The 18562-nt window shown below is 37.5% G+C and overlaps 1 protein-coding gene across 2 annotated transcripts; it reads right to left on the bottom strand.

Annotated features, from left to right (window-relative positions):
• Positions 1-110: 110 nt before the first annotated feature.
• Positions 111-12591, bottom strand: slc37a4b (solute carrier family 37 member 4b). 2 transcript variants are annotated; one of them, XM_067397619.1, is made up of 10 exons: positions 12522-12591; positions 11354-11779; positions 9724-9956; positions 7376-7628; positions 6812-6967; positions 6632-6717; positions 4298-4411; positions 3452-3517; positions 3197-3335; positions 111-3120 (listed from the first exon to the last, which is right to left on the bottom strand). In XM_067397619.1, exons 2-10 carry the CDS (start codon positions 11499-11501, stop codon positions 2954-2956), a joined length of 1362 nt encoding a protein of 453 aa, XP_067253720.1. In that variant the 5' UTR covers positions 11502-11779; positions 12522-12591; the 3' UTR covers positions 111-2953. The 2 variants fall into 2 exon arrangements, with proteins under 2 accessions (XP_067253720.1, XP_067253722.1); XM_067397621.1 differs by lacking the exon at positions 12522-12591 and adding an exon at positions 11954-11973.
• Between the last annotated feature and the right edge of the window lie 5971 nt (positions 12592-18562).

The raw sequence follows: 18562 nt of genomic DNA, 5'->3' as shown, positions 1-18562 counted from the left end.
TCAGTAGTCCTTGGCTATGAGGCTCCCATCAAGCACAGTAAGGAATGCCATGATATTGCAGCCCAGACCATCACTGATCCAGCCTGTTCCTCACCGGCAACAGCCCGGTGTTAAGCCTCTTAGGGGCTTCTCCACACCGTAACGCCCACGAATGTGGGAAAGACAGTGAATATGGACTCATCAGAGAACAATACATGTTTCACATTGTCCACAGCCCAAGATTTCCACTGTTTGCACCAATGAAACTGACATTTGGCATTGGCACGAGTGACCAATGGTATGGCTATAGCAGCTCGACAGTGAATATTGACTCTGTGGAGCTCCTGACGAACAGTTTTGGTGGAAACAGGAGAGTCGAGGTGCACATTTATTTCTGCACTGAGTTGTGCAGCTGTGGTTTTTGTTTTTTGGATACAATCCGGGTTAGTACCCGGCCATTCCTTTCAGGCAGCTTCCTCTTGCATTAACAGTTACTCCTGTTGGATGTGGTTCATCTTGTGAGGTGGTATGCTGACATTACCCTGGATAAAAAAGCTCTCAATACACCACAAAGGCTTGTCACTGTCCTGGTCACAGATGAGCCGGCGAGACACGCACCAACAATTTGTCCTCTTTTGAACTCTGATATGTCTCCCATTATGTTGTGTGGATTGCAATATTTTATGTACAGCTGTGCTGTTGCTCTGCTAATTCAACCTTCACACTCTGCTCTTACTGATGTGAAATCAGTGAAGATTGGCCACCAGGTCACGCATATATAGAAATGAAATGACCAACATTATATTTGCCAGTGTTTCAATTTCATTGTCCAACCACTGTATTTCGAAAAGAAAAAAAAGAAAATCTTGCTTTAATACTGGGGGAAAAAGTACAAATGATAAAGTGCAAAAGAACAATGTGTATACACTGGAGAGAGATGATCATCAATTCTCCACACCTAAACTCAAGCACCTCAACAATTGAACAAGCATACATAGAAAGTATTAAGTCAAACAACATTCATGAGAAACAATTCATGTTGAAAAAGTAAACGACTTTTTATACTCAAAGGGGACCTATTATGCCCCTTTTAACATGATGTAATTTAAGTCTCAGGTGTTCCCAGAATGTATCTGTGAAGTTTGAGCTCAAAATACCCCACAGATCATTTATTATACTATGTTGTAAATACCCATTTTTGAGTGGAAGGAAAAACATGCTGCTTTCGTGCATGTTTCTTTAAATGCAAACAAGCCGATGTGCCTCGGATACTCTGCCAAAAACTAAAACATCTGTTTAGTTTTGATTAACAGGCTTGTTCAACTCGAAGCAGCGCTACACAGACTGTTCAGCGTATGACGTCAAAGTACTGCGAGAGCGATTTTAAAAGCTTACAGAGCCACCTAATCACTCTAGCAGTATTTTGATGTCATACACCGATCGGTCTGTGCACCGCTGCTTGAAATCAAACAAGCCTATCAAATCTATCGTGGTCACGCTCACGTGACATTGCAGTTCTTCATCATCATGAAAGTTTGTTATCTGCATGCGTTTTAAACTGATGTGTTCTGAGCACACATATCCGTAGCACGTGCACAGAAAGCTGGCTATCAGAAGGAGCATCCGTATTCCGTGAGTATTAAACTAAGTTCTCTTTCACGTCTTATTGCGCTAAAATACACACAAGGTTATGTCAAATACACACAAAGTTTACAGACACAGTCGGTTATATCTGTGAATGTAAACAGTGAGTAGAGAAAGCGCATGTCAATATGAGATCTGTGTATTAAAGTGACAGCAGCATAATATACAGTACAGTACCTACTGCTGTATATGCTGTTAATATGAACCAAACAAAAAACAAAATCACTCACTGCTCGATTAAATAACTTTAGTAGCTTTATTAAGAATACATTTCTTACTTAAATGCTTCTGTTAAATGCTCTGGTGAGGAGATAAACATGACGGACAGTGTACAGCTCACTAAAGGGAGGAGTTTAGCTAATAGGGCAGATTTTGTCGGCAGTCATGGGCGGAGCTTCCCGAACTCTTAAGTAAGAGTAGGGGGAAATCTGGAACCGCTCGTTTGGAGACTGTTTATGATTTATGCGAGTTGGTGGATTTTTACCTTTATAGCTTGGTTGTTTACACACACTGCGGACACACATCATACACCTTATAAAAGTGAATTTTGCATAATAGGTCCCTTTTAAGTCTGTAAACATTTCTATTCTAACAGTACTACAAGTTCTGTTCTTCTGAAAGATGTACAGTGGAGCCACTTTATCTCTAAAGTGTGTGAATGTTGTGATATTGCTGCTGAATAAGCCCAAGAAAAAAACAAAAACAATTAATTTGATACTGAAGGTAATCTAAATGCAATTTAAAAATATACATTTTTAAAAGTGCAACAGTAACACTGGCATTAAAACCCTAAGAACAGTTCAAGGAAATGAAAATTGTGTCATCATTTACTGACCCTCATATCATTCCAAACACATAAGACTTTCGTTCATCATAAGAAAATAAAAGATATTTATAAATGAAGATATTTTTATTGAAATCTGAGAGATTTCTGTCCCTCCATTAAAAGCTTATGCACTACGTATGTTCGCTGATCAATGTTTATGTGAATAAAAGCCCAAATTAAATCGGTCAACATACAAAGCGATCTTCAGAGGATTTGGATTAAACCGCTCGATTCATATGGATTAGTTTTACAATCTCTTTATGAACTTTTTGAAGCATCAGAGTTTTAGCTGAACAGACTCCCAATGGAGGGACAGAAATCTCTCAGATTTCATTAAAAATATCTTCATTTGTGTTCCGAAGATGAAAGAAAGTTTAATGGGTTTGAAACGACATGAGGTGAGTAAATGATGACAGAAATGACATTTCCCTTTAAGAGCAGATGTGCTAATCGAGTGCTGTCACATTGGCAGGGCTCTATGATCGGATCTTTTTAATAAGAGGATTAGTCCATCTTTTTAGGCACGTGGCCCATTTTTGTGCGCATGTTACGCACAAAGAAGAAACAAACTGTTGTTATAGCGCAGGTGATTTCCGCTACCCAGAATGCTGTGTCCCAGCTGTAGCGTTTGGCAATGGTGCTGAATGGCAGGCCAGCAATGAATGCACCAACTGAAAGAAAGATTATAGGTTATATGGAGCATTTTACTTCATGCATTTTATCATGAAATGATTGCTGCAGATTTACCATTTGCCATCAGAGCTACAATGGCATGTGATGTCCCACAGAAATTGGAGGGGGCGCTCTCACTCGCAATCACCCCAAACAAGGCAATTGGTCCGTATGAGGAAAATCCAAATGCAGCACCAAGAATCAAAATCCAAAGCTGCAGAACAGAAAGATATGTTTTTTTAAAATTTGTATTAAACAACATTAGAATGAAAAACTAAGACACTAAAGATAGCTAATTCATTTAAATCTCTATCTAGAGGAGCTCTATACCTCTTTCTCAGAGACACCAGTGAGGACTGAAACTGGATGGAGTGCCAAAACCCATAGCGGTGCTTCCTGAGGAAGCACACATAACCATTTAACAAACACAAGAAAATTAGCTACGTTTCCATCCAAAGTTGCACATTTAATTTATGCGCAAAATTGGAATCTCTCTTTTCATATTAAACTTTTGCATAGAAAGCACCGTTTCCATCCAATGGGTTAAAGAGAACGAAATTGTCACTTCCTGGAAAACTGGTAAAAAATATTTGTAATAAAAATTTAAGCTGATGCAATCGGGGAATCCACTTTAGTTTTTTTTCCTACGTAATAAATTACTCGCGCCTCAGAATGCGCACACAACGCAATAAATGCTGTCATGTTATCTTACATTCATAGGTGGGTACCTGGTGTGTGAGAATGCAATCATGCGAGACAGAGATCTGGAAGGTAATTATACTAAATCATTGTGATGAGAGACTTTGGTTCAGGCATTTCAGAATGATCAAACCAACATTTGAGATGCTGTGCAATGAAATTGGTCCCTTGGTTAGTCCAGTTAACCAATCACATCCACTGATGAGACAAAGTCAGTTTGCGCATCAAGGGATTTATTCAGCAAATGTGATTCCATTGTATGCTATACACATGTCTTTTTATTGGATGCATGTTTTTTTACATGCATTTTTTAGAATTCATGTTTTTTGTTTATGTGATATTCCAAAATTTGTATAAAAATAGGTGGATGGAAACATACTGTAGCTATTGATGCTCGTATAGATTTTACAATAACTTTAAATAATATTTAGATTAAAAAAACAAACAAAAAAAACAAACAAACAAAAAAAAACGTACCTCTGGGACCTCTGGTGTGATGGTAACCCGGAAGAGGTACATGGACACAGCCATGCCTGCCATCATCATCAGGAGTAGCCCATGGCGAGGATTACCATAGACACCCAGCCCTTGCTGTAAAACAGGAAGTTACTGTTTAACAGATGACAAGGGGTGTGTCTCAATCAGCTCCCTAGCTACCAAGCTCATGAATCAGTATATCGTGTACACGAATTCGGGCACTGGTCAGGACAGTAAAGGACGCTGGTTCACTATACATTGGGACACTTATGACTATTTCCGGTGACGTGACAACATCCTCATTGTACATCATCACTACTGGTATTATGAACAACAGCAGAGCCGATAACTTTCTGACATTACTTGTGATGTTATTTTAAGTACTTTATGATAAATTCTTTGCTTGTTGCATATATGTGCAAAATTTCAGCTGTAAATAAATTATAAATGTTAGCTAGATTGTGTTTGAATTGCCTGTCTAACGATGTATGTTTATGCTAAAATATAATAAAGTAATGGTTTATATTTTTAAGAACACATCACGCATCGCTATGAGTAGTGAGTTGGCTCACGTGATTTAAAGGTGCCCTAGATTGTTTTTCTACAAGATGTAATATAAGTCTAAGGTGTCCCCTGAATGTGTCTGAAGTTTCAGCTCAAAATACCCCATAGATTTTTTTAAATTAATTTTTTTAACTGCCTTTTTTGGGGCATCATTAACTATGCACTGATTTTTTCAGCACGGCCCCTTTAAGAGATGCGCTTCCTCTGTCACACGAGCTCTTGACTATATATACATCGCATTTACAAAGTTCACACAGCTAATATAACCCTCAAATGGATCTTTACAAGATGTTCGTCATGCATGCTGTATGCATGCTTCGAATTATGTGAGTAAAGTATTTATTTAGATGGTTACGTTTGATTCTGTATGAGTTTGAGGCTATGCTCTGTGGCTAAAGCTAACATTACACACTGTTGGAGAGATTTATAAAGAATGAAGTTGTGTTTATGCATTATACAGACTGCAAGTGTTTAAAAATGAAAATAGCAACGACTCTCGTCTCTGTGAATACAGTAATAAACGATGGTAACTTTAACCACATTTAACAGAACATTAGCAACATGCTAATGAAACATTTAGAAAGACAATATCATGATATCATGGATCATGTCAGTTATTATTGCTCCATCTGCCATTTTTCGCTGTTGTTCTTGCTTGCTTACCTTGTCTGTGCACAGATCCAGCCGTTAATACTGCCTTTCCTTGTCTAATGCGTCGAATGGGCTGGCATTATGCAAATATTGGGGTCATACATATTAATGATCCCGACTGTTACGTAACAGTCGGTGTTATGTTGAGATCCGAGTGTTTTCCGGAAGTCTTTTAAACAAATGAGATTTATATAAGAAGGAGGAAGCAATGGAGTTTGAAACTCAATGTATGTCTTTTCCATGTACTGAACTCTTGTTATTCAACTATGCCGAGGTAAATTCACATTCTGATTCTAGGGCACCTTTAAGTAACTCAAAAATTGACCAAAAATTAGTAATGCACCAATATAGCAATTAAGGGTGATAGGCCATTATTTAAATTAATTTTAAATGTATTATTATTATTGTTGTATTCTTTTAATTATTAATATACTATAATGGCCAATATTATTAATCAGTCTTTTGCAATAAAAATCATCATTAAGTCCATTATTTTAATTAATTTTAAACATAATTTCATTATTATTGTATTATTTTTATTTTAATTATTAATATAATGGCCAATATCATCAATCAATATTTTGCAACAAATATTATCATTATTAATTCCATTATTTTAAATACATTTATTATTATTATTGTATTATTGTTATTTTAATTATTAATATAATATAATGGCCAATTTCATCAGTCAATATTTTGCAACAAATATTATCATTATTAAGGTCATTACTTTAAATAATTGTAAATTTATTATTATTATTATTATCATCATCGTATTATTTTTATTGTAATAATTAATATAACATAATCGCCAATATTATCAATCGATTGCAACAAATGTTCTTATTATTAAGAGTTTTCTTAAAGTAAAAGATTTATTGGTAATGATTGAGAAGTTGATGAAAATCAAGCATCAAAGCATTATAATGTACACAAGAACAGATGAAAAAGTTGATAACTTTAGAAACAACATACCATGGAAAAAACAGGCTGAAATGAAAAAAAAAAGCCCTTATATTATCTGCTCCCAATATTGGCCTAATAAAAAAAAACACTAATATAATCTAATATAATGTACATTCCAAATGAATAGATTGTGCTTTAAACTGAACCCACCCGAGCAACAGCTCTGTCCGACAGATAACCAGCTCCAATGCTGCCAAAAAACCCACCAACTTCCAGTGCGCTCATGTACGTGCTGCCTGTAGAAAACACACAAACACGTTAGCATCCTCACAAGAACCATAAACAACAAAGAAAGCTTCAGGATACACAGCTATAAAGTACCAGACTCACCCATCATGGCAGACTGGCCTTTTTCCTGCATGAGGAAGAGCTGACCCCAGTCAGTGCAGGCGATCTTTACCCCAAACACAACCAGGTATCCCGCAGACAGCACCCAAAGGTACGGAGACAGCAGGAAGTCTTTTAGACTGCTTTCATCGTTAGGGCCTGGAAAAACAGTGGATATGTCCTTTAAATAAATCACCAAGATTGATCAAAAACACAGTAAAACCAGTAATATTATGAATTATTATTATAATTTAAAATAATTGTTTTCATATTTTATTAATGTTCAAAAAATAATTTACTCCTGTGATGCAAAGCTGAATTTTCAGCATCATTACTCCAGTCTTCAGTGTGTCACATGATCCCTCAGAAATCATTCTAATATGCTGATTTGCTGTTCAAGAAACATTTATTATTATCAATGTTGATAATGATGAATAGAAAAGTAACATCACAAATGTGTTCACTTTTGATCAATTTAATGCATCCTTGCTGAATAAATTTTTTAAAAAGTATTACTATTTGTTTCTCTCCAGCTATAGACTAACAAACACCAGTTTGATTTCTTACCTCCCTTCTTCCCTTTGCCCTTTTTAGCTCCAAGCTCAATGTTGGGCAGCCCCACATCACTGGGTTCGTTCTTCACCATCAGAAGGCAAGCGAAAGCGACGGCCATGCAGATCACCCCAGACATGGACATGATGATTCTCCAGTTATAGTACTGAACCAACACTGTAGTGATGATGGGTCCCAGACTACCTGCCAGGTTCATACTGCAGCACAGGACGGCCCACCACGTGCCAAACTGAGACGGTTCAAACCACTGTAAGAAGCCAGAACAAGGCCATTTAATTTTTTTTTTTTTTTTTACTTCTTCATAGAAAACAGTTAACTATATCAATACAAGAAGAATATGGGTACAAATATACTATGAATTATGGAAGAATTATGGAACAAATATACTATGGAAATAAATGGGGCCCATCAACTGTTTGGTTTCTGACATTCTTCAAAATATCTTCTTTTGTGTTCAGCAGAAGACAGAAATTCATACAGGTTTGGAACAACTTGAGGGTGAGTAAATGATGACAGGATTTTAAATATCCCTTTAACAACTAAAGAGGCATGGTGGTGGAAAAAAAATATGAGATAGGAAGAAAAAAATATTTAAAAACTTTTGCATTCGCTTGCAAAACATTTGCATTTCTCTGAGAAACTTTGTGTTCACTTGCAAAACTTTTTCTCAGGAGAATGCAAAACATTTGTGAGAGAACACCAAAGCATTGACATAATTTTTCCTCAGGGGAGGAGCTAAGCTAATAGCCACTCATGGGCAGAGCTTCCTGAACTCTTACGCCAGTGTAGGGGGAAATCTGGAACCACTCATTTGGAGACTGTTTATGGCTTCTGTGAGTTGGTGGATTTTTACCATTATAGCCTGGTTGTTTACACACACACTGTGGACACACATCTGTGTTCAAACACCTTATTAAAACTAATTTTGCATAATAGGTCCCCTTTAAGTCTGTAAACATTTCTATTAATATAACAATTTTTCCTCAGCCCTCATATTTTTATCAGCAACAAGGCTCTCTTATGGAAGCTTGTTTCCTCCACAGAATAAAATATTTTAAAAGATAATCGAGACTTCTCGCGCAATTCTTACTTTTTTCTTCAGAATCACGAGACTTACGAAACTCGCAGTTGTGTGTTATAAAGTCAGAACTGCAAGATATAAACTCGCAATTGCAAGAAAGAAAAAAAAGTCAGAATTGCGAGATTTTAACTCATATTGTGAGAAAAAAGTTAGAATTTCGAGCTTAAAATCAGAATTGAAAGATATAAAATCGTAACTGCAAGAAAAAAGTATTTTTTCCCCTTAGAATTGGACTTTATAACTTGTTTACTTTATTGACTTTACAACTAGTTTATATCTTACAATTCTGACTTTATAACACACAATTGTGCCTTTATTTCACGCAATTCTGAGATAAAATGTCAGAATTGCGAGATAAAAAGTCACAATTACCTTTTTTATTTTTATTCTGTGGCAGAAACAAGCTTCCATACTATCTTCATGGCAAGTCCAAAGTGAATAATAAAAACCATACAATTAAAAACTAGCTATAAAGACATTTTTGATTAATACAAGATAAAAATTCAAAGATACATTCATGTGGTACATTTTTAAATACACCATTTAATTTCTCTCAATATAAACAATGTCTATTTTAACAGTCATTCGGGTTTTACAAGGAAAGCATGATCTTTTTTCTTCACCTTTCAATAAATAACCATGTGTGTGAATCTTGAGTGACCTAAACGGCAACTAGTAAAAAACAAATCCTAGTATACGTAGGTTTTTTCATGTAACTTGTTTCTGTGCCATTCATCCCATTTCAGCTGCCCAATGCTGGACAAAACCTCCTTTTGGGATGCTCTTAAAGTGAAAAAAAAAAAGAAGAAAAAAAAAAGTCTGCAATAATTAGTTGGGTTTTTTTTTTATGTAAAAATTAGCATATCTAAGTAAACAATATTTAGAATCTGGACAACAATTAAATAACATTTAGTTCCTTAAAATAAGCAATGCCAGTTAATGACCTTAACGCATTTGATCATCCACTGGAATGTAGGTCATATTTAATATTATTTATTTGACTGCAGACCAGCCAGTGCTTCCAGGTTGGTTTGGCAAGGTTAACTGTTGTTGGTTTCTTTAATTAGATTTAAGTGTATCGTAACTCTCACAACTTGGCTCCACAAGTATGTAGCTGGGATCAGCTGTTGCATCAAGAGTACATAGTGACATTCATCAGTGTGAAGTCAGCAGTTGGAATCCCCAACTATTAGCGTCACATTGCCAACACTGGACGACAGGTGCATACTGATGGATTTTAAGGTCAAAGGGTCAGTCTTACCTTCCGAAGCACCTTTCCACATGGTGGCCAGCCGAAACCCTGGCCAAACCCGTTCACGAACCAGAGCACGGTAAACATCATGACAGTGGATGACCAGGAGAAGGCGATGTTTATGGTGCCCACAATGAAGAGCCCGATGGAGAAGAGCCAGCGAGCGCTGATCCTGTCCGAAAGCACTCCGCTGATAAACTTACTGATAGCATAGGCCAGAGTCTGACTGCTGGTGATCAGCCCTGCATCACAGGAAACAAATGAAAGAATGTACTCGGCGCTGTTTTGTGGCTCTGGCACGGATTTCTTAGTAAGCCTTGAAATACTGCATTGCAATAAAACAATGTTCAATGTTTGTTTTTTTTCCAAACCATGAAGTGAATAGAAAGACCCTCTCAGGCATAACATTATAACCACCTTCCTAATAATGTGTTGGTCCCCCCTTCTGCATGCCCTGACCCATCGTGGCATGTGGCAGGGCGCATTCTCCTGCTGAAAGAGGCCACAGCCACCAGGGAATACCTTTCCATTAAAGGATGTACATGGTCTGCAACAATGCTTAGGTAGGTGGTATGTGTCAAAATAACATCCACATGGATGGCAGGATCCAAGGTTTCAGTGCCTCTACTGGCTTGCCTTCTTCCCATAGTGCCTCCTGGTGCCATGTGTTCCCAGGTAAGCGACGCACACACACACGGCTATCCACGTGATGTAAAAGAAAACATGATTCATCAGACCAGGCCACCTTCTTCCATTGCTCCGTGGTCCAGTTCTGATGCTCACGTGTCCACTGTTGGTGCTTTTGGCGGGGGACAGGGGTCAGCATGGGCACCCTGACTGGTCTGCAGCTATGCAACCCCATACGCAACAAATTGTGATGCACTTTGTATTCTGATATCTTTCTATCAGAACCAGCATTAACTTCTTGAGCAATCTGTGCTAGCTCATCTGTTGGATCGGACCACACAGGCCAGCCTTCGCTCCCCACGTACATCATTAAGCCTTGGCCGCCCATGACCCTGTCACCGGTTCACCACGGTTCCTTTCTTGGACCACTTTTGATACTGACCGCTGCAGACCAGGAACACCCCACAAGAGCTGGAGTTTTGGAGATGCTCTGACCCAGTCATCTAGCCATCACAATTTGGTCAAACTCGCTAAAATCCATACTCTTGCCCATTTTTCCTGCTTCTAACACATAAACTTTGAGGACAAAATGTTCACTTGTTGCCTAATATATCCCACCCACTAACAGGTGCAGTGATGAAGAGAAATCAGTGTTATTCACTACTCCTGTCAGTGGTCATAATGTTATGCCTGATTAATATATTTTTAAATACAATTCATTTCTGTGATAGCAAAGCTGAATTTTCAGCATCATTACTCCAGTCTTCAGTGTCACATGATCCTTCAGAAATCATTCTAATATGCTGATTTGCTGCTGAAGAAACATTATTATCAACATTGAAAACATTTTTTTGTGGAAACTGATACATATTTTTTCAGGATTCTTTGATGAATATAAAAAGTTATACAGCATTTATTAAAAACAGCAATCTTTTGTATCATAAATGTCTTTACTATACAAAAGAATCTGATTGATCCCAAACTTTAGAGCGGTTACACACAACACACTTACCAAGCTCTTCTTTATCCAGATCAATCTCCTCCATCACTGATGGCATCAGAAAGGAGAAAGTCTTTCGGTTGAAGTAATACAGCATGTAGCCCACAAACATCGCAAAGAAAATAACGGTGCGGTAATATCCATAACCTGCTGCTCCCATAATTGCAGTTGTGAGATTATTAATTCAAGCAAAAAAATTGATAATATAAGAAAACTCTGCTACAAAAAATGTCTTATAGAACTGGACGAAAGCCTTTAGTTCTGATAACCGGTTTTGTCCTGATGAAACTTTACAAACTTTCAAAAACCAATCCAAAGGTCTACTTCATTTCATCTGACTTCTAAGGGGTGATGAAGATATTTTCAGCTCCTGTCCAGGTTCTTTAAAACTGCATGGTTGATAGGCGGCCTCTCTTCGGCCGGCATTCACTGCTGTGCCTGGAAAACAAAGTCAGTTTACTTTGGTCTCTATGAGAGCAGCTTGCTGTGAAGCGGGCCTGCAATTAAATACATCTGAGCAAAAACAAAGGCTCAGCACTATTTAGACTTTCACAATCAAAACCAGGCGAGAACAGAGGACGCTTTCATGAAAATACCACACTTTCTACAGACCTCATGCAGTCTAAAAGCCAAAGGGTTACTTGAGTGGCCATAGTGCATGGGAGGGGGATTTGGACAGCGATTTGAATTTGAAACATGATGCAGGACTCAAGGGAACATCTCTTGCAACAATGCCAAATCACCGGATAAAAATAACATAAGTGCTTGCTGCACATTGCAGGTGGACACGTGCACTCGCAATTTAGGAATTGATGAAAACGATAATCATTGTGTATACAAATAAAGCTGTGTGAATAGATATTTTTGAACATCCTGCGCTTTTTAAAGCGTTTTAAACGCCCTTGACAACGCAAGCGCGCTTTGGTACCAACGCGCGCACCGCACGAGATTACCAAAACGCAAACCGCGTGGTGACGTCACTGCATCAAAACGTAGAATGCAGTAACAACACTGATTCTTCTGACCTCCACAACAAGCGTCCTCAGTACCACCGTGCAGACTAAACGTATTTATTATGTCATGCTGAGATACAAAGAGATATTTCTCGACATATATCTGGTTTAAACAGTTTAGTGTTGCTTGACAGTTTCATATATAAGGATAAAGGAATAAAATGTACCTCCAGCAGTCCAAGCTCGCGTTCAGAATTCACGCCGTTGCAGGAGTTCCTTCTCTAATCTCTGTTCTGATTGGCTGTCAACCTGTCATTCATGTCGCGGTGGGCGGGCTTTAGCCTTCTTGCAGTCCTTAGTGGCACATTTATATAAACTTTTGCTGCATTTGTGGATTAGTTTTAAATTTCCTCTCAATGACAGCGTTTCAGGAGGAGATTTCAAATCATAATAACCTAAATATAATTTTTATCTACTGGATTGAACTGAAAAGCATTTGTTGTGGTATGTAATTCTTTTTTAATTACTTAATTAGTAACTTTTACGGTTTGACTTGAAAGTTTACTAGGTTAACAAGAGAAAGATGAAGCCAACCATCTGCCACTAGATGGCAGAATAAGAAAGCATAACGTTTTGTCTTTATATTAGTATTAACAGATAATAGTATGTTTGTATCTCAACATGATAACAAACTTCAGAGAGCATCTAATTCAAAACTGTCATGCATTTCAAATATTCTAATTTCATTCTATTATTGATGATTTCTGATTAATTTCTAATATGCAATTCAATTTTTTTTTATTTTCTATAATTGTTGCAATTCTGAAATTTAAGCATATATTAAATAATTTTATTTTAAATTACAGTGCCCTCTACTAATATTGGCACCCTTAGTAAATATGAGCTAAGGCAGCTGTGAAAATAAATCTGCATTGTTTATCCTTTTGATCTTTCATTCAAAAAATTCACAAAATTCTAATCTTTCATTTAAGTGAAACAATTGAAAATGGGGGGGAAAAGCTCATTATGAAATAAATGTTTTTCTCCAGTTCACGTTGGCCACAATTATTGGCACCCAATTATTGCAACGTCCTTTTCCCAAGATAACAGCTCTAAATCCAGTCTTGGACTTAGAGTCTTGTCTTGTCTGACAACTGATTATGCTGGAGATTGTTTTTGGATGAGCGAGGAGGATTTTTCCACTTTCAATTGTTTTACTAGGTTAGAATTTTGTGAATTTTTTGAATGAAAGATAAACAATGCAGATTTATTTTCACAGCCGCTTATATTTACTAAGGGTGCCAATATTAGTGGAGGGCACTGTATTATATTGTTTTTTGAAATTATTATATAATTAAAAATAAAAAAGTGATAACATGGAAAATTAATAGATTTTATAAAAAAAAAATATGACGACTTATCGCTGAATCAACCTAAATACATTAATTTGTAACAACAAAATAAATTTTAATGGGTTAAATCAAGTTAAAACCCACAATTAAATTACTTTTTAAATTTAAATTACTCTCAATTTTCCTTTAGATTATTACATCCAAATGTCATATATGAAACTCTTAGTAGAATAAAATTGCAGTTCAAATGACAATTTAAAAGTGGACTATAATTTCAAAAACACTGTTAGGTAGTCAGTCGGGTCAACACCAACAACAAACGTCTAACCAGTCAGCATTAGGGGGTGTGTGAAGGTCGAGGAGAGAGAACAAGCAAGAGGGAGATTTGAAAATAAGAAAAAAAAAAAAGAATCTGCCAAACGAGTGATGGGACACAATACAAAAGAGCTCAAAAGAATATCACTGGAATGAAGGTGGGAAATGGGAAAGTGGGAAGGCCTGAAAACAGACGCGGAGGCTGCTTTGATCCCGCTTCTCATGTGAGTAACACTGGGTTTTGATTGTCTGGAGCTGCTGCACTGTTGGCAACTAACAACGAACACTTTGTATTTACTCTTGTGTACTGTATGTTCATTTTTTGTGCCTACTTGTTGTTCGTTCATCAACTGCACTTTATGTTTCGTGAAGCATTTTATTGCACGTCAGCTGTAATAAATAGACATCCACTCGCATTGCGTGTATAACAGTGGCCAGATAGTGAGAGTTGAGCAGTTAAACCACTGCACACTGAGGACTGCTAGAGAATGAGGTGTTTAGTGTAATGGTAATTCATTCGCCTTGCATGCCAGCAGTGATCAGGCAGGGGTTTGAGACCGACTCTGAGGAGGTTGGTTAGGATTGGAGTGTGAGTTTTGGAGGCAGAGCAATGAAGAGAGAGATGGGTTTGTTTGGGTTGATTTCAAATCTCAACAATGTCCAACAGCGTTGTTCAAAATCTACTTACCGCACCTTTAATGCCTAATGTCTCTATAATGGATCTGTTCGACCATGGAATTTTTCAGAAATCAACATGTTTCAGTTATGTGTGTTTGTACATGTGTGTGTGTGTGTGTGAGTGAGTGAGACATTCAGAGAGAGAAAGAGAAGCAGCACAGGATGCTTTACTCCTCTTCAGATAAGGTTATGTTACAGTGTCTGTCTTGTTTTCTTTGTTTTGTAAAAAACACATTTTAGATTAGAATGTGCCTTTAAATTTTTTTTTTATTATTATTTTCTAAAAGCATTTGCAGGAGCAAGGGAAGAAAAACAAAAACGAGCGAAGAATTTGTACAGGGCAGGACTCAGCTCACTTGAAGGCATTCAGGTATGATAACATCTTCATCTACAATCAATATACTGAAACATCATTAGTTCATACTCTGCTATTGTAAATATAATTTCTAAAATTACAGAATTACTGAGCCAGTCACATGGAAGTGCTGTTCTAAGGATTTTGACAGGGCTGTTTAATACGTTGCTTAATGTTTCTTTTCTGCGTTTAGTCTTTACAGCTCAGAAACTGTGATTACTGTAGCACGTGGACGTGACCGTGCAGGGTTATCTGTCTGCTCCGCTGAAGGCATCGATTAGGACAGTTAGAGGGTGTTTTTAAACTCAGCTGTGACATGTGCACGGACATCAATAAATGGACATCAGCCAAACCGCCCCAGGAGCTCACAACACTGTCCCGTGAAGTAAAGGATTGAATTAATAGCTTTTAATGACCTAATTAAATGATTTAGTGACAGATGCCACTTAAAATGAGGTCTCTTAAAACTAAAAGCCACTAAAACTGGTCTCTTGGTTTTTGTGTGATTTGTCAGTTTAACCAGGGCAGGGCATTTTCAGCTTGTGTATTTGCACATCTTTTGTGCAGATTGGATTGAGGAGGAAATCTCATTGAAACAATACACATCAGTACAAGAGAGAGGGGGAGGGAGAGAGGGAGAACAGAGCAGAGGAGCAGTGTCAGTGCGAACCGTCTGTCGTTTTTACCAGCGATCTGCTGCCAGATTTGTTCCATCTGTTGCCATAGCAACAGTCATTATGCATATTTTCAGATTGTTGAGTTAGTATTCAGGAACTGACGATATTTGTACGTGTAGTATTATTGTAAAAAATGGTTCACACATGTTCTTTATTTGCTATATAAATGGGACTGAAATCTGAAAAGTGAAAGTGGAAAAAGTTAAATCTCACTGATTTCAACCTCAATCTGATAAAAAAAAAAAAAAAAAACTCGTCTGGAGTATTTCATTGCTTTGTCTGATCTCGTTTTGATTTCCACCATAGTCTGATATCTCACTTCGATCTACACCCCGGTCTGATTTCACTTTCTGATATCCAGTTTAATGATTTCACTGACAGTCAGATTTCATCATCCAGTCTCCACCTCAGTTTGATTTCACTGTCTGCCAGTCTGATTTTATCAATCTGATTTCCTCCTCAGTCTGATCTCAACCTGTGTCTGATTTCTGCCTCAGTCTGATTCCATTGTCTGATATCCACCTCAGTCTGATTTTAATTTCTCACAGTCTGTTTTACTAACTGATTTCCACTTCAGTTTGATTTCACTTTTCTAATTTACACCTCAATAGTATATCTCTCATCTACTCCCCAGTCTGATTTCACTTTCTTTTATCTTGGTTTATGATTTCACCATCTGATCTCCACCTGATTTCAATGTCTGATTTCGATCTCAGTCTAATATTGACCTGAGTTTGATTCACTCTCTTATTTCCACCTGATTTTGCAGTCTGATCTTCACCTCTGTCTGATTTCTACCTCAATCCGATTGTATTGTCTCATAGCCACTTGAGTATGATTTTATTTTTCTGACAGTCTGATTTCACTGCCTGATATCCACCACATCCTGATTTTACTGACAGTCTGATTTCACAGTCTCATCTCCACCAGAGTCTGATTTCATCATCTTATCTCTACTTTGTTCTGATATCTTACACCCCAGTCTGATTTCACTTTCTGATATCCAGTTTTATGATTTCACTGACAGTCAGATTTCATCATCCAGTCTACACCTCAGTTTGATTTCACTGTCTGCCAGTCTGATTTTATCAATCTGATTTCCTCCTCAGTCTGATCTCAACCTGTGTCTGATTTCTGCCTCAGTCTGATTCCATTGTCTGATATCCACCTCAGTCTGATTTTAATTTCTCACTGTCTGTTTCACTTCAGTTTGATTTCACTTTTCTAATTTACACCTCAATAGTATATCTCACTCTCATCTACTCCCCAGTCTGATTTCACTTTCTTTTATCTTGGTTTATGATTTCACCATCTGATCTCCACCTGATTTCAATGTCTGATTTCCATCTCAGTCTAACATTGACCTGAGTTTGATTCACTCTCTTATTTCCACCTGATTTTGCAGTCTGATCTTCACCTCTGTCTGATTTCTACCTCAATCCGATTGCATTGCCTCATAGCCACTTCAGTCTGATTTCACTGCCTGATATCCACCACATCCTGATTTTACTGACAGTCTCATCTCCACCAGAGTCTGATTTCATCATCTTATCTCCACTTTGGTCTGATATCTTACACCCCAGTCTGATTTCACTTTCTGATGTCCAGTTTTATGATTTCACTGCCAGTCTGATTTCACCATCCAGTCTCCACCTCTGTTTGATTTCAATGTCCGAGTTTTTACTGTCTGATTTCAACCGGAGTTTGATTTCACTGTCTGCCAATCTGATTTCCTCCTCAGTCTTATCTCCACCTGTGTCTGATTTCTACCTCAGTCTGATTTTACTTTCTGATATCTTGGTTTATGATTTTACTCTTTGAGAGCTGATTTCACAATCCTATCTCCACATCAGTCTGATTTTAATGTCTGATTTCCATCTAATTTTGTCTTTACTGTCTAATACCGACCCAAGTTTGATTTCACTCTCTAATTTGCACATGTCTGATTTTACAGTCTGATCTTCACCTCTGTCTGATTTCTACCTCAGTCCAATTCCACTCTCTCAATTAAGTACGATTGTACTTGCCACTTAAGTATGATTTTACTTTATGACAGTCTGATTTCACATCCTGATTTACTGATTTCTTTCTCTGATTTGCAGCTGAGTCTGATTTCATTGTGTGATCCCCACCTGAGACAGATTTCACAGTCTCATCTACATTGGAGTCTGATTTCATCATCTTATCTTCCCTTTGGTCTGATATGTCATTCTGATCTGCACCTCGGTCTGATTCCACTTTCTGATATGCAGCTTGAGTTCACTGTCTGATAGTCTGATTTTACTATCCAATCTCCATCTCAGTCTGATTTCCAGCTCAGTTTGACTTTACTGTCTGATATCAGCTCGAGTCTGATTTCACTCTCTAATTTCCAACTCAGGCTGATTTTGCAGTCTGATCTCCACCTCTATCCGATTTCTGCCTTAATCCGATTCCACTGTTTCATAGCCACTTCAGTATGATTTTACATTCTGTCTGATTTCACTGTCTGATATCCACCACATCCTGATTTCACTGTCTGATATACTGATTTCTTTCTCTGATTTCCACCGAGTCTGATATCATTGTGTGATCCCCACCTGAGTCTGATTTCACAGTCTCATATCCACCAGAGTCTGATTTCATCATCTTATCTCCACTTTGGTCTGATATCTCATTCTGATCTGCACCTCAGTTCTGATATGCAGCTTAATAAGTTCACTGTCTGACAGTCTGATTTTACTATCCAATCTCCACCTGTTTCACTTTACTATCTGATGTCATCTCGAGTTTGATTTCCAACTCAGGCTGATTTTGCAGTTTGATCTCCACCTCTGTCTGATTTCTACCTCAATCCGATTCTCATAGCCACTTCATGATTTTACTAACAGTCTGATTTCACTGTCTGATAT

Source organism: Chanodichthys erythropterus, chromosome 10, assembly GCF_024489055.1.
Source record: "Chanodichthys erythropterus isolate Z2021 chromosome 10, ASM2448905v1, whole genome shotgun sequence".
NCBI classification, from domain to species: domain Eukaryota; kingdom Metazoa; phylum Chordata; class Actinopteri; order Cypriniformes; family Xenocyprididae; genus Chanodichthys; species Chanodichthys erythropterus.
This window is presented reverse-complemented; position numbering and strand designations above follow the sequence as displayed.

Excerpts from the sequence above, each read along its gene's own strand:
- slc37a4b (XM_067397619.1), bottom strand. The coding sequence starts at position 11,501 with ATGGGAGCAGCAGGTTATGGATATTACCGCACCGTTATTTTCTTTGCG. Across the intron at positions 9,957-11,353 it reads TCTGGATAAAGAAGAGCTTG|GGCTGATCACCAGCAGTCAG; the intron begins GTAAGTGTGTTG and ends CCTGTGATGCAG. Across the intron at positions 6,968-7,375 it reads GGGCAAAGGGAAGAAGGGAG|GCCCTAACGATGAAAGCAGT; the intron begins GTAAGAAATCAA and ends CTGTTTTTCCAG.